Source organism: Bombina bombina, chromosome 3 (genome assembly GCF_027579735.1).
Source record: "Bombina bombina isolate aBomBom1 chromosome 3, aBomBom1.pri, whole genome shotgun sequence".
Taxonomy (NCBI): Eukaryota; Metazoa; Chordata; class Amphibia; order Anura; family Bombinatoridae; genus Bombina; species Bombina bombina.
The window spans coordinates 622573262-622598423 of NC_069501.1; the positions used below are offsets into that span (position 1 = coordinate 622573262).

The 25162-nt window shown below is 39.0% G+C and overlaps 1 protein-coding gene across 1 annotated transcript; it reads right to left on the reverse strand.

Moving 5' to 3' along the window:
* Nucleotides 1–1887: 1887 nt before the first annotated feature.
* Nucleotides 1888–25115, reverse strand: LOC128653766 (uncharacterized). Its single transcript, XM_053707248.1, has 2 exons — nt 21602–25115; nt 1888–16510 (listed from the first exon to the last, which is right to left on the reverse strand). The coding sequence occupies exon 2, from the start codon at nt 13138–13140 to the stop codon at nt 12097–12099; it is 1044 nt and encodes a 347-aa protein (XP_053563223.1). The 5' UTR covers nt 13141–16510; nt 21602–25115; the 3' UTR covers nt 1888–12096.
* Between the last annotated feature and the right edge of the window lie 47 nt (nt 25116–25162).

A 25162-nucleotide genomic window follows, 5' to 3' on the forward strand; every position in this document is an offset into this window, starting at 1 on the left:
ATAATATGTGTGGGTACAGTAAATGAGTAAGAGGAAAATTTCAGCTAAACACAAACACCGCAAAAGTGTAAAAATAGCCTTGGTCCCAAACGGACAGAAAATGGAAAAGTGTTGTGGTCATTAAGGGGTTAAAGGGGCATTATACACGTTCTTTGCATAAATGTTCTGTAGACGATCAACTTATATAGCTCATAAAGTTTTATTCTTTTTAAAAAAAAAGTATAGTTTTGTTTCTTTTTAAAAAAAAACATTACTCTGATTTTCAGATTCCTAACCAAGCACCAAAGTTTTATGAGAATACCGGCGGATATCTACTCCAGCTTGCTCCTATTTGTGTAAAGGGTCTTTTCATGTGCAAAAGAAGGGGGAGGGGGGGAGTGTCATATTTCCCACTTGCAGTGGGCTTTCCAACTGCCTTTTCAACAGAGCTAAACTGAAAGCTTCTAAGTACGTTTTTAAACCATTTTATACTGGATTTTTATATCGGTATCTGTGCATCGTATTCTTTATAGTAGTGTCTATTACATGCAGTTATATAAAAATTGGTGTATACTGTCCCTTTAAGTCATTGTCAACTTTTTTTCATTCTGAACCACTAACCCTGTTCTGTGTGTGGTGAAAATTGGAGAAATATGAATATAAAGCAGCAGTAGGAAACCTTGTATATGTGCTGTGCCAAAATACATGTTTATATTAACATACTTTATAACCTTTAAACCTCTAAATTTCTGTCTGTTTCTAAGTCCCTATAGACAGCTCCCTGATCACATGCTTTTGTATTTGCTTTTCACATCAGGGGAAGCTAGTTCATGCAAGCCATATAGTTAACATTGTGCTACCGCCCATTGATTCTAACAGCACTAATTGGCTTAAATGCAAGTCAGTCAATAGATAGTCATGTGATCAGGGGACCATCAGAAGATGCTTATAAACAAGGTAATCAGAGGTAAAAAGTGTATTAATATAACCAATGTTTTTTGTGCAAAACTGGGGAATGGGTAATAAAGGGATTATCTATTAAAACAACAACAAATTTAAGTTGACTGTCCCTTTAAGAGCCAAATCTGACTACAGAAGTCCCCCATACTCCAAAAATCAGACCCTGGCTTGCCCCCACTTAAGATTTATCTTTAATAATATTAATAAACACAGAAGTGGCCTGCACTCTTAAATTAGAGTGGGTATAGATATCATGCAACTGGCTAAACTAACAGTTCGGTGCTCACCAGGCACTCAGTTAGCAGTGACTCAGGCATCTTAACTTCAGACAAGCAATGTAACGATGCAAGTATTGGCTATCTTGTTTAATACTTGTATGATTTGTCCCTACGGACTTTGCACCCATGCTTGCCTAGGGTAAATAGCCTAACCCAGTTTTCTATGAGTGCTAGACACTAGAGCTGTTTATTTTGCCTGTAACATGGGATATGTACCCACTCCAGTTTGAGAATGCAGTCCACTTTATTGCTTTGGGAGAATTACAAATAGCCATGTATTACACAGCATGTTTAGTAGGGAGCTAGCATATATAGCTGTAGATTAGGGACCCAGGTAAGAAGAGGCTTTGATATTGCACTTTGACCTACAACCATTAGGCAAAAATGCTTTAACTCTTCGGTTTATGTTTTAAACCTATATATGCTGGCCTGCTGGTGTTTGATGTATGCATATTTCATTTTAGCAAACATTACATCCCAAAAGGGACTGTCAAATGGTGTTTAAATGTATTTAAACAATTGTGTCACCAAATGTACATTCTATTGGGAATAGGACAAATACCCGTTTTAGAAAAAGTGGTATTGAGCAAGAGCACAATATAATCTTTGCTCAATTTATCATTCCTTACTATTACAATTTATCTTAATGAAATGAAAATTGAAATCAGTCTTGTATAAAAATAAACTTTATTTTCACACAGGGCACAAGCTTTGTCCTGGCAAATGTATTCTACCCCAGAAAAACAAACATCCAATATCAGCAGAATAAGTTTTTGCAATCTACCATACAAATGAATGTAATTAGGCGCTGCTGCTACTACAGGTCTTAGGGGCAATTTACTGAAGATTCCTATATGTATTTGTCTTGCTATGACACTAGCACAGAAGTCACCTACAAGAGCACATTTGGCAGCAGTATTGTTCAATCTAATGCCCAGAATTTACAATACAGATCTCCCAGTCTTTATCTGGCAACCCACTTCTCTATTCTATACTACTATATAACCATAAATTGGCTGCAGCTTATTTTCCTCTGTAATTTGTAGACCACTGTAGTGGGGTTTAGATATAAATAAATATATATATATATATATATATATATATATAAATGGTAGATGGTGCACTTGCCAAAAAGCTAGTAACCAGGGCGGCAGAAGCAAGTTGTATAGAGGAATTCAGTAATTGCACTCTGTATTTACAACAGCAACCTTTATTCTGTTTAAAATGAATTCATATATAGACACATATATATATATATATATATATATACACACATATATATATATATATATATATATATATATACACACATATATATATATACACATACACACACACACATACACACTGAAATTATAATCCTCCATGTCTCAAAATTAAATCAATGTAAATATTTGCATAGGAAATTAGCACATCTAGGCAAGATTCCCCGCTTGCTTTTTCCCCAGTAATACTTAATATACAATGTTACCAATGAAGAACAAGAAAATTCTGGGTAAGATATGCAAATTAGCAGCAACCAGAAATCTATCTCCTTCTGATGAGTTCCAAAAACAACGAAACAGGCTGTCTTAGTGAGTGATTTCTGGTTTGCTGCAATAATCCTGTTAAAAGGATCGTTGTGTTAAAACAGTATTTTGAAGCAAAAAAACTGAGAATTTACATATCTAATTTGCATATCTTACCCAGAATTCTCTTGTGCATTGGTAACATTATATAAAGTATTTCTGGGAAAAAGCAAGCAGGGAATCTTGCCTAGATATGCTAATTTCCTATGCAAATATTTACATTAATTTAATTTTGAGACATGGAGGATTTTAATTTCAGTTTTTTATCTCCACCCCATAATTTTAATGAATTTTGGTTTAACCATGAAAATAGCTTTACCAATGCAGCAACCAGAAATCTCTCCTACTGGTGAGTTCCAAAAAGAACGAAACAGGCTGTCTAGTGAGTGATTTCTGGTTTGCTGCAATAATCCTGTTAAAAGGATCGCTGTGTTAACAGTATTTTGAATAAAAAAACTGAGAATTTACATATCTAATTTGCATATCTTACCCAGAATTCTCTTGTGCATTGATAACATTGTATATTAAGTATTTCTGGGAAAGAGCAAGTGGGGAATCTTGCCTAGATGTGCTAATTTCCTATGCAAATATTTACATTGATTTATATACACACACATATATATATATATACACACATACACACACACTCATATATACACATACATAAACACAAGCATTTTTAATTAATAAACTTGATTAAATGCTCCTTTTGCTTAAAGGGATAGTGTAGTATAAATTAAACTTTCATTATTCAGATAGGACTTAATTTTAATTAACTTTCCAATTTACTTTTATCAAATTTGCTTTTTTTTTCTCTTGGTATTTTCTTAGTTTAAACTAAACATAGGTAGGCTCATATGCTAATTTCTAAGTCTTTGAGGGCTGCCTCTTATCACATGCTTTTTAAATCTCTTTTCAACACAAAGAGACAAAGTACACGTGGGCCATATAGAGAAGTGTTCAGGCACAGGGGGTTATTTAAGATTAAGCACAAAACAATGCTAAATTTAGGACAATAGATAAGTCACAGTCATGTGATCAGGGGGCTGGAAGAAGGTTCCTAGATACAAGGTAATCAGAGGTAAAAAGTATATTAAAGGGAGATGAAACCCAAATTTTTCTTTTGTGATTTAGAAAGAGCATGTAATTTTAAATAACTTTCTAATTTACTTCTATTATCTAATTTGCTTCATTCTCTTGATATCACTTGCTGAAAAGCATATAGATATGCTCAGAAGCTGCTGATTGCTTGCTGCACATAGAGGCCTTGTGTGATTTGCTCAGACATGTGCATTGCTATTTCTTCAAAGGATATCTAAAGAATTGAGCAAATTAAATAGAAGTAAATTGGAAACTTGTTTAAAATTGCATGCCCTATCTGAATCATTAAAGTTTAATTTTGACTAGACAGTTCCTTTAATATAACTGTAAGGGATTATCTATCTTTTAAAACAATAACAATTCTATGGTAGACTGTCCCTTTAAAACTTGAGCAATTTTAAAATATGAGATTGCCACTGTACTATCACTTCCCCTGAATGCTTTAGTCATAAAAATCACTCTGCACAATCTTGGAAGAACCTACATGTTGTCTACAGTTGTAACTAATTTCTTGATGTGGTAGCTTGTTCTTTGACCTTGCATAGGGACAAGTTTGGAATGACAGACAAGCTTCTGTTGATCCACCTGGACATAAGTGCAGCTCCAAGCATAATATAGATTTCCATAAGCTCCAGAGTTCATACTTTTGGACCCCTGCACAAAAGAAACACTATTAATTGCAAATAAACCAAATTAGTTTATATTTAGAAAGCTACAAACCAAGATTTAAACTTTCATGGCTAAGATAGAGCAATATTAAATGAATAGTCTAGTCAAAATTAAACTTTCACGATTCAGATAGAGCATGCAATGTTAAGCAACTTTCTAATTTACTCCTATTATCAATTTTCTTTCTAATGACACGGTGAGTCCACGGATCATTAGTAATAATTACTATTGGGAATATCACTCCTGGCAAGCAGGAGGCAAAGAGCACCACAGCAAAGCTGTTATCACCTCCATTCCCTCAAACTCCAATCACACACTTTGCCTGCGTTGCAAGGTGGTGGTAAAATTTTGGTGTCTGAAAGAATTTTCTTCAAATCAAGAGTTTATTATTTTCAAGCAGAGCAGGTTTGTTCTGATCTTTTCTGGGGGTCTAACCGTAGTCCACGTTAGTCTTCAGTAGAGCAGTGGTGGCTTTTAAGCAATTGGGAACTTGTTGGGTATAATCCCCACTGCGCCTCTCAAGCAGTTGTTGCTGTCCTAACTTGAAAGCCTGAGTAAGATTATTCAGTCTTTTTCCACAGGTCCATGTGAGGGAGGAAGCCCTCAAACCAGGTGAGCTGTCCTGCTGCCGGGCATATAAACATTGCGGTAAGTGCCAATTTAAGTTCTCTAAAGACGAAAGGAAACATTGGCACTTTAATAGTTATTTCTGTTTGGGACATTAACTACATTTTATCCTATTATGGGTTAATGGGATAATGTGTGGCAGTTTGTGCAGGCACTGGGGACGAGAGGACCTTTTTATTAATAAGGCTCAGTGTTTTGTGTCCGGTGACAGGGTGGACGGCATCGGGTGTGTTTTTTACTTAGTGATTCTCCCGGCGGCTTTACCTTTTGAAAAAGGGGAAGTTAATGGCGGCCGGGAACTTCAGTTAAGTACGCCCACAATGGGCGGACTTTTTCTGAGGCGACAAACGTGTGTTTTTGCAAGCCTGTCTGGACCACTTTCTTAGTGTACCGGATAGTAATCGTTGCAGCTCTGCTCTTTCTGAAGACGGTGCAAGCGTTCGCTTGATAGTCAGTTGGAGCAGCTGTGGATGAGTCCGGATTGCCAATTACTATTGATTCCAGCATCCAGCAGGACAGGTAGGCACCTCAGCAAAGCTTGATTTTTCTATAGAGGCGCTGCTCTGCTTTTATGAAATAAAGTTAGTTTTAAATTTAAAGAAACTAACGTTTTCTTGCCAATAAATTTCAAACTGGAATAAAAGTATTTTATTTTTTGCTTGGTTATTTATTGGGTAAGGATGTACCAAGAGGCCCTGCAAAATGTTACTCGTAGTTTATGTTTTGAGGCTAATGTGGAACCACCAAATCCCTTTTTGTTCCTCATGTACTCAGAGAACACTACAGAGATAAAAGCTTTTTCTGTGAAAACCAATCACAAGACAAGGGTGCCTCCTAGTGTGACAGAGTTGAGACAAGATGGAATAAGTAGAGACAAATGAATAATCACAAATGGAGCAGCATCCAATTGTGCTAAGTAAAGCAGACTGGGAACTTGCAGTGTCCCAGCTCACTGGCCCAGCATGAGTACCGGTATCCCAGGTGTCCTCAATGAGTGAAATAAGCTCAGACTCGGGTATAATTGTAGTTCACAATTTATTATAAAACAGATAAAAAAATATGACTGATATACAAGTAACCAATCCCTAATCCTCTAAAAATTACACAACTCATGTGTGTGTGTGTGCATAATTGATCTAATGCTTGTGTCGTTATAACAAACATACATGTGCCTAACTATTTCATACTAGGGAACACAATCATAAGTAACTTGATGAAAATATCATGTAACTACAATTGTGTCCGCTTTCATCGTTTATAATATACTCCGGTTTTATATATTTATGGATCCAATCTTCATTTAATAAATATTCTGGAGATTGTGGGTATATTTCTTATCTTTCCTATATGTATAAATATATGTATATATTAAAGTCTTGAAAGTATTTACATTATGTAAGGCCAAACAATTCTAAATTGTCAGATACATGTATGTTTACATATAGCAGATGGAGTCTATTCATGATAAGGGTCATTAGATCATAAATCAAATCTACTCACTTGAAGGTGGTGTCTCAAACTATGTGTTACCTTATACTCCCAACTCGTAATTGTGCACTCAAACTTTCAAGCAGAATAATAAATGTCTCCTAAAAGATTTCTGCATACGTCAGACTAGGCGTCATTTGACACATTACCAGCACTGTCCTATTGTGACCCAAAACATCAAGTTACTAGGGGCGTGTATTACCCTAATTCTAACCAATAGGAGGAATCCTAATAGATACGCACAATTACTAGAGAGCCTATGTCTGGTTGTTTGTTACTAATATGTTTTATGCTATTACAGATGTTTTTCAATAACTTACTTTAGTTGATGTGTCTTGTACACTTCAATATCGATACTAGAGCAAAGATAGTGTGGCAAAAATATTATTAATATCCCGTCCTTACCTAACATAGGTGGTAAGCAGTTGATGTATTAAGATATGTATAGATTACAAACTCCTTTACTATAAAAAAGGGGGTCATTCATATTAAATAATTAGTTTAGTGTTTTAACCATCATTGCGTTCATTAAATGATGTATATCTAAGCAGAGCCATCTACTGTGTTTGAACTAAATGTATATATACCACTATTACTAGAGGGACTATATGTGGATAATTAATAGATGTCTAAATGCATCATATGAGTGAGTGATGTGACAAATAATGTAATGTATGAATAAGTTGTGAACAACATTTGGTGTCCAAGGAAGATAAATATCTCTCATGGTGTGACGTGCCATGTTCAAGTGAATGTAAGAGCAATGTGTTGTACTAATAGTGTGGGTGAGAAATATATATTGTAAACTAAAATTAGTGATAATATATATAATATAGTGATAAGAGACAACTAATAATCTAAGATTTGTGTCCCAGAAGTGCAGGCTGATGTATAAAATACAGATATATACACCTATAGAGAAACCAATCTCTACTGGTGGCTACGTATAGAGAAACCAATCACTACTGGTGGATACGATAACACCCCCTAAAGTTGACACAATTGTGTATCATAGGACATTAAGGGGATAGACTTTTTGATCCTGAGCCATCATTATCTAAGGCGGATGTTGTTCAGAAGTCTCCAGTTCAAGATATGCCGCAGCTTCCTCCTTCAGTGTCCCAAACCTTATCGTGTACAAATGAGTTTCCTCTCACACTCCTGTTGGAGTTAACTTGCAAGACATTGCTACCCACATATCCTCTGCAGTAACTGATGCGCTGTCTGCTCTTCCCATGCTGCAGGGAAAGCGCAAGAGGAAATGTAAAGAATCAGTAAGGTTTCTGACAGTTGTGGCTATTCCGAATGTTCCCTACCAGAAGTCTGAGGAGAAAGATACTTCGGTGTCATCTGAGGGTGAAATCTCAGACAGTAATTCCTTCTGATGCTGAAGTTGTATCCTTTAGGTTTAAGCTAGAACACCTCTGGTTGTTACTTAAGGTGGTCTTGGCCACCTTGGACGACTGCGAAACTGTCGTAGTCTATGCTAAGAAGTCTAGTAAGTTAAATACTTTTACGTACCCCCAGGACAGGATCAAGGCTCTTAAGTTGGCCAATTCCTTTATAACTGATGCTTCTCTACAAGTCATTAAATTGGGAGCAAAGATTTCTGGCTTTGCCGTTTTGGCCCGTAGAGCCTTATGGTTGAAGTCCTAGTCTGCAGATGTGTCATCTAAGTCTAAGATTTTGGCAAATCCCTACAAGGGTAATACCTTGTTTGGGCCGGGCTTGGCCGAAAACAGATATGGGAGGAAAGGGACACTTCCTCCCTCAGGATAAGAGGAATAAACAGAAAGGATGTCAGTAATTTTCGTTCCTTTCGAAACTTTAAAGGTAAGCCTCCCCCCTCTTCCAAACAGGAACAGTCCAAGTCTTCCTGGAAGCCCAATCAGTCTTGGAACAAGGGGAAGCAATCTAAGAAGCCCGCTAGTGACTCTAAATCAGCATGAAGGGTTTGCCCCCGATCTGGGAGCGGGTCTTGTTGGGGCAGACTTTCTCTTTGCTCAAGCCTATTTGGGACGTTCCAGATCCCTGGGCAGTGGATATCGTGTCCCAGGGATACAAACTAGAGTTCAAGGCTTTTCCTCCTAGGGGCAGATTCCTTAATTCCAGCTACAAGGGTGGTGTTCTTGGGAACCATAATAGATTCTCTATCAATGAAGATTTTTCTGACATAGGTCAGAAAGACAGATTCTCAACTCTAGTCTTGCCCTTCAGTCCTCTTTGACCGTCTGTGGCCCAATGTATGGAGGTAATTGGTCTGATGGTGTCTGTCATGGACATCCTACCGCTTGCTCGGTTCCATCTCAGGCCTCTGCAGTTGTGCATGCTAAGTCAATGGAACGGGGATCATGCGGATCTGTCTCCGCGATTAGAACTGGATCAGGCGACAAGAAATTCTCTTCCATGGTGGTTATCTCAGGAACATCTTTCCCAAGCAACCTGCTTACGCGGGCCTACCTGGGTGATTGTGACCACCGATGCCAGCCTGCAGCAATGGGGAGCAGTCTGGTGCTCGCTAAAGGCACAGGGTCCTTTGACTCAGGAGGAATCAAGTATCCCGATAAACATCCTAGAGCTGAGGGCAGTCTTCAATGCTCTTCTGGCTTGACCTCAGCTTCAGCCCGGTTCATCAGTTTCCAGTCGGACAACTTCTTCAGTGGTTTACGTCAACCATCAGGGAGAAACAGAGTTCTTTGGCCATGACAGATGTAGCCAACATTCAGTGTGGGGAGACCCACAACTGCTGTCTGATCCACATTCCAGGAGTGGACAATTAGGGAGCAGATTTTCTGAGCAGACAAACTTTTCACCCGGGGGAGTGGGAACTTCATCCGGAGGTATTTACCAGCTTGATCCTCCTAAAGTGGGGACAGCTGGAACTGGATCTCAAGGCATCTCGTCAGAATGCCAAGCTCCCGAGGTACGGGTCAAGGGATCCTCAGGCTGTACTGATAGATGCTATGGCGGTCCCTTGGAATTTCAGTCTAGCATACCCATTTCCTCCATTCGCTCTCCTTCCACAGGTTATTGCTCGAATCTAACAGGAGAGGGCGTGATCCTCATTGCTCCAGCGTGGCCTCGCAGGATCTGGTATAAAGACCTAGTGGAGATGTCATCTCTCCCACCTTGGAGACTTCCTCTGAGGAAGCACCTTACTACTTCAAGGGGCATTTCCTTCATCCAAATCTTGTTTCTCTGAAGCTGACTGCTTGGAGATTGAACACTTAATTTTATCTAAGCGTGGGTTTTCTGAGTCGGTCATTGAGGCCATGATTCAGGCTCTTAAGCCTGTTACAAGATTTAATATAAGATATGGTGTAAATATCTGTATTGGTGTGAATCCAGAGGCTACTCTTGGAGTAGAGTTTGGATTCCTAGGATTTTGTCTTTTCTCCAGGAGGGTCTGGAGAAGGGGTTATCTGCTAGTACCTTGAAGGGTCAAATTTCTGCCTTATCTATATTGTTGCACAAACGTTTGGCGGATGTGCCAGATGTCCAAGCCTTTTGTCATGCCCCAGTTAGAATCCGGCCTGTGTTCAAGCCTGTTACTCCTCCCTGGAGTCTTAACCTTGTGAGTTCTTCAACAGGCTCCGTTTGAGCCTATGCGAGCCTTCGATATTAAGATGTTATCTTGAAAGTTTTTTTTTCAGGTTGCAATTTCTTCTGCTCAAAGAGTTTCTGAACTCTCGGCATTGCAGTGTGAATTCCCGTACCTTATATTTCATTCCGATAAGGTAGCTGTGCGTACTGAGTTGGGTTTCCTTCCTAAAGTGGTTTCGGATAGGAATATTAACCAAGAAATTGTTACTCCCTCTGTGTCCTAACCCATCTTCTCATAAAGAGCGTTTGTTGCACAACCTAGATGTGTGGTAAATGCATTGAAGTACTATTTGCAGGCAACTAAGGAATTTCAGCAGTCCCCTTCCTTGTTGTTTTCTCTTGGAAACGCAAGGGTCAGAAAGCTACGGCTAAGTATAATCCGTTTGGCCTATGAAACTGCTAGACGGCAGCCCCCTGAGAGAAACACAGCTCATTCCACATGGACCGTTTCCTCTTCCTGGGTATTCAAAAATGAAGCTTCTGTTGAACAGATTTTTGCAAGGCTGCAATTTGGTCCTCTACACACATTCAAAATTCTATAAATTTGATTCTTTTGCCTCAGCTGAGGCTTCTTTTGGGAGAAAGGTTCTTCAAGAAGTGGTGCCTTCAGTTTAGGTTCCCTGTCTTGTCCCTCCCTTATCTGTTTCCACAATAGTAATTACTGATGATCCGTGGACTCACTGTCATTAGAAATAAAAAGGATATTTATGCTTACCTGTTAAATTTATTTCTTTTACAATATGAAGAGTCCACGGATTTCATTCTTTCTTATGGGATATCACCTCCTGGTCAGCAGGAGGAGGCAAAGAGCACCACAGCAGAGCTGTATATATAGCTCCTTCCTTCCCTCCCACTCCAGTCATTCGACCGAAGTTAGGAAGAGAAAGGAAAAGCCAAGGTGCAGAGGTGACTGAAGTTTAACAAAAATAAAGACCGGTCTTAGAAAATGACAGGGTGGGCCGTAGACTCGTCATATCGTAAAAGAAATAAATGTATTAGGTAAGCATACATTTTCCTTTTCTTTTACAAGATATGACGAGTCCACGGATTTCATCCTTACTTGGGATACAATACCAAAGCTATAGGACACGGATGAAAGGGAGGGACAAGACAGGAACATAAACTGAAGGCACCACTGCTTGAAGAACCTTTCTCCCAAAAACAGCCTTGGACGACGCAAAAGTAACAAATTTGTAAAATTTGTAAAAAGTGTGAAGAGACGACCTTGCAAATCTGTTCAACAGAGGCATCATTTTTAAATGACCATGAGGAAGCCACAGCCCTAGTAGAATGAGCCGTAATTCTTTCAGGAGGCTGCTGTCCAGCAGTCTCATATGCAATACGGATGATACTCTTCAGCCAAAAAGAAAGAGGTAGCCGTAGCTTTCTGGCCCCTACGTTTACCAGAAAAAACAAATGAAGATGATTGACGAAAATCTTTAGTCGCCTGCAAGTAAAACTTCAGGGCACGGACCACGTCCAAGTTATGTAACAGACGCTCCTTCTGAGAAGGATTAGGACACAAGGAAGGAACAACAATTTCCTGATTAATATTCTTATTAGAAACAACCTTAGGAAGGAAACCAGGTTTGGTACGTTACACCACCTTATCAGAATGGAAAATAAGATAAGGAGAACCACATTATAAAGCTGAAAGCTCCTAAACTCTGCGAGCAAAAGAAATGGCAACCAAAAATTAAACTTACCAAGATAACAACTTAATATCTATGGAATGCATAGGTTCAAATGGAACCCCTTGAAGAACATTAAGAACTAAATTCAAACTCCAAGGAGGAGCAATTGGTCTAAACACAGGCCTGATTCTAGTGAGAGCCTGACAAAAAAGATTGAACATCTGCCAGACGTTTGTGTAGCAAAATAGACAAAGCAGAAATCTGTCCCTTTAAGGAACTTGCTGACAACCCTTTCTCCAATCCTTGGAGAAAAGATAGAATCCTGGGAATCCTAAACCTACTCCATGAGTAGCCCTTGGATTCGCACCAATAAAGATATTTACGCCATATCTTATAGTAAATCTTTCTAGTAACAGGCTTACGCGCCTGAATCAAGGTATCAATGAACGAATCAGAGAACCCTCGCTTAGATAAAAATAAGCGTTCAATCTCCAAGCAGTCCGCTGCAGAGAAACTAGATTCGGATGATGGAAGGGTCCCTGAATGAGAAGGTCCTGCCTCAATGGAAGCTTCCACGGTGGCAGAGAGGACATATCCACCAGATCGGCATACCAAGTCCTGCGAGGCCACGCAGGAGCGATGAGAATCACCAAAGCCCTCTCCTGTTTGATCCGAGCAAACACCCGGGGAAGGAGAGCAAACCGTGGAAACACATAAGCTAGGTTGAATGACCAAGGCATTTATCAGTTCGGCCTGAGGATCCCTGGACCTGGATCCGTACCTCTGGAGCTTGGCATTCTGACGAGATGCCATAAGATCCAGCTCCGGTCTGCCCCATCTGAGAATCAGGGTGGCAAAGACCTCCGGATGGAGTTCCCATTCCCCCGGATGAAACGTCTGTCTGCTCAAAAAATCCGCTTCCCAGTTGTCCACTCCTGGGATGTAGATTGCTGACAGATAAGAGTGAGCACCCGCCCACCAAATTTTGGATACTTCTGTCATCGCTAAGGAACTCCTTGTTCCTCCCTGATTGATGTAAGCCACAGTCGTGATGTTGTCCGACTGAAACCGGATGAATTTGGCCGAAGCCAACTGAGGCCAAGCCTGAAGCGCATTGAATATTGCTCTCAATTCCAGAATATTGATTGGAAGTAGAGACTCCGACTGAGTCCACACACCCTGAGCCTTCAGGGAATTCCAGACTGCACCCCATCCTAGTAGATTGGCGTCCATTGTCACTATCACCCATGAAGGTCTGCGGAAGCACGTCCCTTGGGACAAATGATCCAGCGACAACCACCATAGAAGAGAGTCTCTTGTCTCCTGATCCAGATCTATCTGAGGAGACAAATTTGCATAATCTCCATTCCACTGTCAGAGCATGCTCAGTTGTAGAGGTCAGATGAAAACGAGCAAACGGAATGTCCATTGCTGCCACCATCAATCCAATTACCTCCATGCACTGAGCCACTGATGGCCGAGGATTGGACTGAAGGACTCGGCATGTATTCAGAATCTAACTTTGACTTCAGTCAAGAAGATTTTCATGGATATAGAATCTTTAAGCATTCCCAGGAAAGGAACCTTTGTCTGTGGAATTAGTGAACTCTTTTCTAGATTCACCTTCCACCCGTGAGTCCATAGAAAGGACAGAACCATGTCGTATGAGTCAGTTGATAAGACGCCAGGATCAAAATATTGTCCAGATAAGGCGCCACCACAATGCCCCGCGTCTGAGAACCGCCAGCAGAGACCCTAGAACCTTCGTGAAGATCCTGGGTGCCGTGGCCAGCCCGAATGGTAGAGCCACAAACTGAAAATGTTTGTCCAGGAAAGCAAATCTTAGGAACTGGTGATCTTTGTGGATAGGAATGTGAAGGTATGCATCCTTTAAGTTTCACGGTAGTCATATTGACCCTCCTGGATCAATGGGAGAATTGTCCGAATAGTCTCCATCTTGAAGGATGGAACTCTGAGAAACTTGTTTAGACTCTTGAGATCTAAAATTGGTCGAAACGTTCCCTCTTTTGGGAACCACGAAAAGATTTGAGTAAAACCCCTGCCCCTGTTCCAGTATTGGAACGGGACAAATTACTCCCATAGTGGAGAGGTCTTTTACACAACGTAAGAACGCCTCTTTTTATCCGGTCTACAGACAATCGTGAAAGAAGGAACCTTTCCCTTGGGAAGGAATGTTTGAACTCCAGCTGATACCCTTGAGACACGATTTCCAGTGTCCAGGGATCCTGAACATCTTATCCAAGCCTGGCCAAAGAGAGAAAGTCTGCCCCCTACTAGATCCGGTCCCGGATCGGGGGCCGCCCCTTCATGCTGTCTTGGGAGCAGCCGCAGGCTTCTTGGGTTGTTTACCCTTGTTCCAAGCCTGGTTGGGTCACAAGACTGACTTCGCTTGCGCAAAATTCCCTTCCTGTTTAACGGAAGAGGGGACTCCCCTTGAAAGTTCGAAAGGAACGAAAATTACTCTGTCTGCCCCTCTGCTGAGGTAGAAGGTGACCCTTACCTCCCATAATGTCAGAAATTATCTCTTTCAAGTCAGGCCCGAATAAGGTCTTACCCTTGAAAGGAATAGCCAAATGCTTTTAGAGGATACATCCGCAGACCAAGATTTTAACCATAAGGCTCTCCGCGCTAAAATGGCAAATCCTGCATTCTTAGTCGCCAATTTGGCGATCTGGAACGCGGCATCCGTAACAAAAGAATTTGCAAGCTTAAGGGCCTTTATTCTATCCAGAATTTCCTCTAAGGAAGTCTCAGTCTTAAGAGACCCTTCTAAGGCATCAAACTAAAAGGCAGCCGCAATTGTGACCGGTACAATGCAGGCTGTCGGTTGTAATAGAAACCCTTGATGAATAAATAGCTTTTTTAGAAGACCCTTCAACTTTTTGTCCATAGGGTCTTTGAAAGCACAACTGTCATCAATACTGATAGTCGTATACTTAGCCAGTGTAGATATAGCTCCCTCCACCTTAGGGACCGTCTGCCAAGAATCCCGAACAGAGCTATAGGGTACATTTTCTTAAAGGTAGGGGAAGGTGAAAACGGAATACCCGGTCTTTCCCATTCCCGTGTAATAATTTCCGAAATTCTCTTAGGAACCGGAAAAACAGTAAGAAGGGACCTCTAAGTATTTGTCCATCTTACAGTTTCTCTGGTGGCACCACAATAGAGCCAGTCGTCCAGAGTCAGCAAAACATCCGGCAACAGACGGAGGTGTTCAAGCTTAAATCTAAAGGACATCATATACGAATCTGCCTGGGGCAATGTACTTCCTGAGTCAGACAATTCCCCTTCAGATAGAGTCTCCTTACCTCCCACTTCAGAGCCCAGGGAGATCGCCATCAAAGAATCAGAAGTCGCCTGACCACCTGGTCCTCTCTTCTACCACGTTTGCCTTGCAACACTGGTAACAGACAAAACCTCTGTAAGAGTGGATGACATAACTGGCGCCATATCCTGTAGGGTAAATGAGGTAGACGCAGTTGATGGCGCCTGAGCGGGCGTTAAAGGCTGTGACGCTTGGGGAGAAATTTGCGGCATACCCTGAGTCTCATCAAGCTGAGAAGCATCCTTAGATAAGCTATCTTTAAAGAAAATCTGATATTTAAACTCTAAAGCCCTCTCAGTACATGAGGGACAAAATGTAAGAGGGGGTTCCACATTGGCAGCTAAACTCATAGAACAAGTATGATCCAGTAGGTCAGCCATGCTAAAAAGAAAAACAAAGTGCAATATAGGTCGTGGTACAGACATTGAACAAAAACAAAATGTGCTGTGCCTTTAAATTTTAAAACGATATAAATTTTACTGCAAGCGTTCAACAATTAGAATAGGAAGTTTTTATAACAGAGCCTATTCACATTCAATAGGTTACAATAGCCCTTTATTGCTATGACTAAAAATAGCCCCTGCACCAAGCCACAGCTCTGCTGTGGTGCCTACCCTTACTCTCAACCAACAAAGAGGCCCTCCGAGAACTGCTGCCAAGGTCCGCTTGCGATCCTGATCAGCTGAGGCCAAGTGGACATAGTAAACACCGAAGCTTCAATACAATTGCTGCTAAGTCCTCCGTGTACTGACGGAAGCCGGAAAAGCAAGTGCGCAACTAATCGCGCGAACTTAAGCCCCGGCCCTTCGTGGGCAGTAAAGGGAAACCCCATAGAAAACAACCGCGTGGGCAATATTAATGTCGGGTAGACCCGACTACTACCAATGTGTCCCCTCAAAAACTGTGCCACAATAAATGTAAGCCACGGAATAACTCCCCAAACAGACAGAGCCTATTCTTTCCAATCTCCCAGCGTCATCCTGCAGATAAAAAGTCAGATTCTGTATTAATAAATCGGGTCATATATACACCACCTACTGCAATACACAAATAATGTAAGAGGGAAATTTGTTGCAAAACTACTAAACACTCTTGTAGATTGATTACCCCTTTCTTGTTGTAGCAAGTAACGTCCAGTCTGTTCTGAGCTACACTGTCTCCCCAGAAACAAAAAGACTGTACATACCGCAGAGTTGATCACAATGTGAACCTGTTCCCACACGAAGAAGAGGTCTCTTGTCATCACCTCCTGTAGTTCTGTGGGGACAAACAGGGCATTATTGTATTATCTGATAAGACCATCAGCAGGGCAGCACCAGCATGGGGAGTGGACAGAGAATAAACACCTGATGCTCTCCCCTGAGAAAAATAGTACACAATGGCAACATTTAAAAACAAAATCTTGATTGAAGAATCTAAACACCTCACTTTACCTCTTCCTACACTAACACAAGCAAAGAGAATGACTGGGGTGGGAGGGAAGGGAGGAGCTATATATACAGCTCTGCTGTGGTGCTCTTTGCCGCCTCCTGCTGACCAGGAGGTGATATCCCATAAGGATGAAATCCGTGGACTTGTCATATCTTGTAAAAGAAACAAAATGTATGCTTACCTGATCAATGTATTTCTTTGACACAGTGAGTCCACGGCCCACCCTGTTTATTGTCTTTTTTTGTAAACCTACGGCACCTCTGCACCTTGTGTTACTTCCTTTCTCTCCTTTTCCTTCAGTCAAATGACTGGGGTTTGAGGGAAGGGAGGTGATACTTAACAGCTTTGCTGTGGTGCTCTTTGCCTCCTCCTGCTGGCCAGGAGTGATATTCCCAATAGTAATTACTGATCAGTGGACTCACTGTGTCAACTAAGAAATAAATGTATCAGGTAAGCATAAATTTAGTTTTTCTTCGTTCTCTTGGTATCTGTTTGAAAATCAGGAATGTAAAGCTTAGGAGCCGGCCAATTATTGGTTCAGCACCTGTATAGCACTTTCTAATTGGTGCCTAAATGTTGCCACCAATCAGCAAGCGATACTCGGGTGCTTAACTAAAAATGGGCCGGCTCCAATGCTTACATTCAAATTAAAGGGACAGTCAAGTCCAAAAAAAACCTCTCATGTTTCAAATAAGGCATGTAATTTTAAACAACTTTCCAATTTACTTTTATCACCAATTTTGCTTTGTTCTATTGGTATTCTTAGTTGAAAGCTAAACCTAGGAAGGCTCATATGTTAATTTCTAAGCCCTTGAAGGCCAACTCTAATGACATGCTTTTGTATTTGCTTTTCACAACAGGGGAGAGCTAGTTCTTGTAAGCCATATAGATAACATTGTGAGCACGCCTGTGAATTGTGGCAGACACTGCACTAATTGGCTAAAATGAGTCAATAAATAAATAAAATGTCATGTGATCAGGGGGCTGTCAGAAGATGCTTACATACAAGGTAATCACAGAGGTAAAAAGTATATTAATATAACCGTGGTGGCTGTGCAAAACTGGGGAATGGGTAATAAAAGGATTATCTATCTTTTAAAACAAAAATTCTGGTGTTGACTGTCCCTTTAAGATACCAAGATTACGAAGAAAAATAAGAGTAAATTGGAAAGTTAAAGGGAAAGTCTAGTATAAATTAATCTTTCATTATTTAGATAGGACTTCTAATTTTAATCAACTTTCTAATTTACTTTTATCATCAAATTTGCTTTTTTCTCTTGGTATTCTTAGTTTAAACTAAACATAGGTAGGCTCTTATGCTAATTTCTAAGCCTTTGAGGGCTGCCTCTTAGCACAGGCTTCAAAGAGACAGAAAGAACATGTGGGCCATATAGACAACACTGTTCAGGCACAGGGGGTTATTTAAGATTTAGCACAAAACAATGCTAAATTTAAGACAATAGATAAACAGTCACAGTCATGTGATCAGGGGGCTTGAAGAAGGTCCCTAGATACAAAGTAATCAGAAGTAAAAAGTATATTAATATAACTGTTGGTTATGCAAAACTGGGGAATGGGTAATAAAGGGATTATCTATCTTTTAAATCAAAAAAAATTCTATGGTAGACTGTCCCTTTAAAATTGAATCTGAATTCTGAAAGTTTAATTTTTGACTCTCCCTTTGAGACTTTGTTTACTTTAATCAGTTACTTTGCTCTCATGGTATCCCTTTCTTCACAAGTACAAGATTGCTCAGGAGTAGCAACAAACCACTGGGAGCTAGCTGGTGACTACTGGTTACACAAGTTATTAGCTCATCAGATCAGCTTACTCCCAAAATAGTGCAATTAAGTTCTGGAGTAGTTTATTTCCTTTGCAAAGGTTAAACAGTTGTATGCAAATAGTGCAATCATAGAATTATCAAACAGTATTTATTTCCCTTTAAATGGAACATTAAAGGGACATTATACACCCAAGAAAATAGAGAATTCAAAGAAGATAAAGTTTGTTATTGGCATGTATTAGCAATTTTGCTGCTAAAGCTTCTAAAATTGATTATAAAGTTTCACTACCTAAGAATACGTTCGTAGGACACACTAGCTTCAAAGCAAGACTTTTCTTCTCCCTCCCTATTGTCCTTACAGCCAGCCCCCATGCTTGAGCAGCTAATACATGTTAATTTCCAGAAGATCTGTGAGCAGTGTTATTACTTTATAGCAATGTACAGTACAGGCTTGTTGCATATATATTTTTTAAATGTGTAAACATTTTTATTCTTTGTCCGTTTGTTGTCAGCAGCTCAGCTGACATGAGCACAATGCAGCCAATCGTTTGACATACTGACTTCACCGAGGCTCTAACACTGCTGAACTGGGAGGGGGGTGGAATTCCTGCAGAGACACAACGGAAGACAGAATAAGCTGTGAGTTTAACTGCTTCTCTGTATCGTCTGCCTTCTGTTGTATTTCTGCAGGAATTCCATCCCCCTTCCCAGTTACAAAGGCATTAACTGTTTTCCTGACACCGGAGGAACCTCCAACACCGTTAGTAGTTAGTTTTTTGTAACTTTGTAATTTTTAATTGCAGATTTAAATTGAGTAGGGTTAGGTCTTTAAATATATAATATAGTTCATTTAATTTGTAGTTTAATGTAATTTTAGTATAACAGTTAGGGAAGATTAATAGTTTAATGTAGTGTATTGTAATTTTAGTATAATAGTTAGGGTAGATTAATTATTAGTTTACTGGGAGGGAGGAAGGGGGGTGGAATTCCTGCAGAGACAACGGAAGGCAGAGAGAAGAATTAGCTGTGAGTTTACCGGCTACTTTTTATCTTGGCATCAATTCTGAAGTTTGTATAGAGCAACCCCCTAAACTCATTTAGTGTTCATAACATTCTATTTTAGATATTTACTAGTAACCCACATTATTAGCTGTGCATCAAACTAGTTTTATGAGTTAAACGGACAAAGTATTTTTCTCAGATTTATTCAGTTATGCTTGTACTTTGTGCAGTGTTATGTGCAAACTACATTACACAGATAGCTCCAGCTGGAGGGCTGTCAGTAAACACACTAGTTAGGGACTGAGGTAAAAAAACTCTAAGTAGTGTGTAGGATGATTGTCTCCATATGCAGTAAAAACACTGCAAGTATCTTCCCCATTTTAACTCTTTAGAAGTAAAAAAAATAAAGCATGTCAATTGCAAACTTTGTATACATCAAGTTTAATTAAATTAGCCCAAATTATTGTGTGTATACTGGCCCTTTAAAACAAAAATTGAATGTCCAGTAACTGTAAAAAGAAAAAGATTAGCTGACTATGTAAAATAACTTGCCTACAGCAATGCACAAGCTCATTTAAAGAGACATGAAAAAAATTGCTTTTGTATTTCAGATAAAGCATACAATTTTAAACTACTTTCCAACTTCTATCAAATTTGTTTGATTCTCTTGGTATTCTTTGTTGAAGGAGCAGCAATGCAGTACTGACAGCTAGCTTGACAAATCAGGTGACCTGATGGCATGAAGCAGCCACCAATCAGCAGCTAGCCCCCAGTAGTGCATTGCTGCTCCTAAGTACCTAGGTGTGCTTTTCAACAAAGGATACCAAAGGAATAAAGCAAATTGGATACTAGAAGTAAATTGAAAAGTTGTTTAAAATTGCACACTAAATGTTGGGTTATATGTCCCTTTAAATTAGTTTACTTTAACGTCTCTTTAAGCTAGTGCTAAATGGTCAAAATGAAGGGCAATAAACATGTTCACCACACACACAAGATTGTTAAGTGGCTGCTGATTGTTAGTACAATAAGAAAAGCTTTATAAAGCTTATAACATTAATTTTGTATTTACATGCTGGCTATTTAGTACTTAAAGTGCCATAAAACAGGTTGAGATCTGTGCATATCCTAAAAGGGCTAATTAATTTAAAATAATTTACATAGATTTTTTTTAAAAATTGCTGGCAAGTAGTTTAAAATAATTTTCAAAAATAAGCAAAATGAATTACATAGCTAAACTGCCTGGAGCTGCTAACTCCACCACTCTTATCAGTGTTTGAACTCAGTTGAAATACAATGCCTGTGTCTACAGCTTCTAGGCATGCTCCAGCAGATAATCTATGTGCACTTTTGCATTTTACCAAAAGAAAAATACAGATACAGCCATAAAAGGAATTGTGTGGGGGGAGTTAGCTTTACAATTCAGAAACTAAAAAGGGGTTAATGTTGAGGCACTGCAGTATACAATTGCAGGTAAAGTAATTAAAGTACATATAATATTTTGTCTTTATCCCAACTTGTTTTATGTCCCTTTAACTGTGCGGCACACCCTGTACGGTGCTCGTCTTTCTACAGTCCTAGATTTTTTTGATGGCACGGTCTCACCACCAGCGGTTAAAATAAGCTATTCCAGGAAGCTTGAGGGAGGTCATAATAGTGCAGTCTTGCTGTTGGCAGCGAGACATGCACTCTTATGGCCTGAAAAACCCTTAACGACTAGCAAAGTCCAGGGTACGTTGGGGTTTTTAAGTTAATTTCTGATATTTATTCATAACCCAATCATAACCAGGCAAACAGCTAACAAAAGTTAATTGTATTTAAAGCTACAGCAGGAGCACCCTCACAAATGGGATGAGCCATCGCCAACCCTGAGGAATTTTAGCCGCCTCTTGTTTACATACAGCTCCTATAGCAAATACTGCTTTTAAAAGATTTAAATACATCTCTTTGGACCTGTAGATTAAGTATTTTCAAACCGACACCCCATTTAAATTTTTAAAAACCATTAAGCATTTCTATTTTGTTCTTAGCATATATCTTAACATCTCTTTTATAGTCATAAGATAGTTTTCTGTCCCTTTAATTGTAAGAGTTATAGTACATATAGAGTATCTAATGGAAATATTTTCACCCACCTGTGATCCAATGAGCCAAGATATCACATATTGCCTGCAGACCAAAAAAAGAAAAAAAAGTCAGTGCCGCATACAGTTAAATCCACCCTGTGCCCCAGCAAAAACTATTACTACAAATTTAAACAGAAGTGAAAGATGCAGGTGGGGAAAGACAGGAAAAAAAAGTTTGGATATGTTAAATATTTGTGAGCACTTTAAATAACTGAGCAGATTTGTATTTTTATGGTAACAAAAGTTATAACTTAAGCATTAACAGCAACTTGGAAATCTTTTTAAGTTGAATTACATTAAAAATAGAATATTTGTTTCAATTATCTATTTTAAAACAATGTTTTAAAGTCTTACTTTAGGTTTAAGGATATTTGATAATCTGCTGTCAGTTTAAATGGGTATTAATAGTTTACCATTCTCAACCTACACAGTTTAACCATTGCTGCCAATCAGCATGATACTCCGGTGCAGCAAGACCTAAAGGTGGTTAGACTGTGCAGGATAACAGTTGCATTATGTGCGGAGCAGTATTAGGGAATGTTTTACCTTTTTTGCGATGCAAGATTTACACATCCTGAGTGTCTTGGAGGATTTTTCTTTTCTTTATAAAGGTTTAGGAACCTTGCCATTTGTACGATGTCCACAGCCCAGGTAAAAAATCTCCATCCTTTAATTCCCGTTAAGACTACAAATAACAAGTTTATTTTGTCCTCGACTATTTTAAATTGTTTGATGTTGCCCATACCAAGTTACACATACGGCCATTTTTGTTATGGGTTTTATATGCACTTCCACAAGTGGCTATTTTTTTGAGGACTGTTACTTGTGAGACAGTCTTCAATTGATGCATGCATTCTTACCTGCATGCTACCGGTTCAAAATAAGTTTAGCAGCAACTAAATGTCAATCTTGCTTTAAATGGGGTACAGTTCTCAGATTAGCCTTTTGCAATGATGGAAGAGACCTTTAAGGAGATGGGAACGGTCATAATTTACCAGCATGAACGGTTAAAACTAAGCTGTGCTATTTCATAGTTAAGATACAGGACTGCAGTAAGTGTTATATAATAAGGTAAGGACTGACTTGGTGGGTGTTGCCTATAAAAAAAAATAATTTAAAAAGCGCCCGACAGGAGTTGAGTTTATTTCTGTTGCACATTTACTTATTAAGAAAAAAAGAAAACAAGCTGTTACTATAATAAACAGCATTTTCTCAACACTGACAAAGTTCTTATTTAGCCAAGCTGCACAGTTTTTGGGAACACAGAAGTAGTGCATAAAATTTTGATCATAAAGTGATATGTAAGTGCAGTTCTTGCACAAATTGTTGCAAAAACGTCTACCATTAAAAATGTTTTGCATGAATGGAAAGGTGTGTATTTGGGTTCCCCACTCTTCTCCCAAGGTTTCCTGGTTATTAAACCCCATATGACTAACGTACCATGTATGTAGCTATTGTACCCTCCCTTTTTCCCAGTCACCGGAAATAGTGCAGTCTTGCCGCTATTAACACAATCCCCAGTGACGTTCAGAGTATTGAGTTAAAGGCACATGGGATTGATGCATTGGTCCCCTTTAATTGCATTATACTGAACTATTTAAATATCCATGCCTCCCCCTTTTACAAAACAAGCTTTCCCTGGTTCCTCCACACCCCCCCAGCCAATTATTTTTTTTAAAGGGATACTGAACTGACATTTTTTCTTGCATCATTCAGATAGAGTATGCAATTTTAAGCAACTTACTATTTTACTCCTATTAATTTCTTTATTCTCTATCTTTATTTGAAAAAGCAGGAAAGTAGGCTTACAAGCCAGTCATTTTTGGTTTAGCACCCTGGAAAGCACTTGCTGATTAGTGGGTGCATTTAGCCACGAAGCAAGTAATACCCAGGTGGTGAATCAAAGATGGGCTGGCTTGTAAGCCTAAATTCCTGCTTTTATTTAAAAAAAGATACCAAGAGAAGATAAAATAGGAGTAAATTAGAAAGTTGCTTAAAATGGCACTCTGAATCATGAAAGAAAAAAATTGGGTTCAGTAGCCCTTTAAAGCCGTTATCTTCAATGGGAGAATGAACACCAAATTCTAGTTGTATCATGAGAGACTAAAGATTGGCTATCAAAGCGATATTTGTCTGCTTCATGGTTGTAATAAAAAAAATAACACAAAGCAGTAGGTTATACTTCATAGAAAGTTTTGCAATTTGTATTCATTTTTAAAAGTTTTTTTTACTACATTTGTGTATTGTCCATTACTTCCTCACACAGCCCTACAAGGTGACTAAAATCTCTACAGGAAGGCATACATATCTTGATGTCAAACCTTTTAGAGTAACATGAACTGGGGTTTACTGTTCAGTTAATACTAAACAGGGAGTCAGTTTTGCCCATAATCAGCAACTTAAATTACCAACATGTTAGCTCATTTCCCTGAAGACAGTGACTACAGAGAATTTCTAAGTGCTTATTTTGCAAGGAAACCAGTAATGTCTGCTCTTGTACTCAGTTTCTTTTTTGTATGCTTTGCTTTATCATTTGTTTTTACTAAAGGAACAAAATTTCATATGCGTTTGAGGCGGAAAAAAAATCAGGGCAAGCTAGAGTCTGCTTTATGTATGCAAACAAAATGCGAAAATTTAAAGCCACTCTATAATACAGAACTCAAAGGGAATTTGTAGTCTTTATTTACTCCTTTATCCCTTTAAAGCAGTTTTGGAACAAGAAGTGTATACATTAACTAATCTATGAATATATTGTTTAATGTGTAAAATAAAATGCCCACAGAAACATGAACCACAAATTCCACCATTTAATTTTTTTTTAAAAAAATTGGGATATAATCTTCATGCTAAGAAAAAAAAAATAGCACTTTTTTTTTGGGGGGGGAGCAATACAGCTAAAGAAGCTTCATTGTCTTAACAGTGGAGATGCAGGAGCTCAGACTCCAGAGACCGTGTTAACTACGTAAACACTGAAGTGTTCCGAAACAAATGGACTAGAGATCTCTAATCACAGTATAGTGCTATTAAAATCACACAAAGGACATGAAGTAGTTCATTAAACTTCATGCCCACCTTCTGTGTCCCATTAAGGCAGAGGCTAAATAAAACTATTATAATGTAAGCTGGCAAATTATTAACCAAGGCCTCAACGTTGCAACCTTGTTATAAAGTCAAAATTAAACTTTTATGATTCATGCACTTAAACTTTCAAGTTTACTTTTTATCAAATTGTGCAGTCTTTATATGCACACAGGTACCAGCTTGTACTGAGCATCTAGAAGAGTTTACAATCAGTGATACATATCAGTGATTTGTGGATGACACGATATGGTGGCAGGCAAATGGAAAGAAATTTTATTATGCATTTGTTCGTTATGCAATGCTACTGCATTTAATGGTCCTTCAAAGATTTAGTTTTTGCTACTACTCGTATGGGATGCTGTTGCTTTCAGTTTTTTCTTTTAAAGTATCAATGGTGTATTTTTTGTGAAATGCAAATAAACTGTTCAAGCTTTATATAAGACCAAATACCCAATTATCTACTTGTGATGAATAGGTTACAACCCATTT

Coding starts and splice junctions, on each gene's coding strand:
- LOC128653766 (XM_053707248.1), bottom strand. CDS start 13,140: ATGGACGCCAATCTACTAGGATGGGGTGCAGTCTGGAATTCCCTGAAG.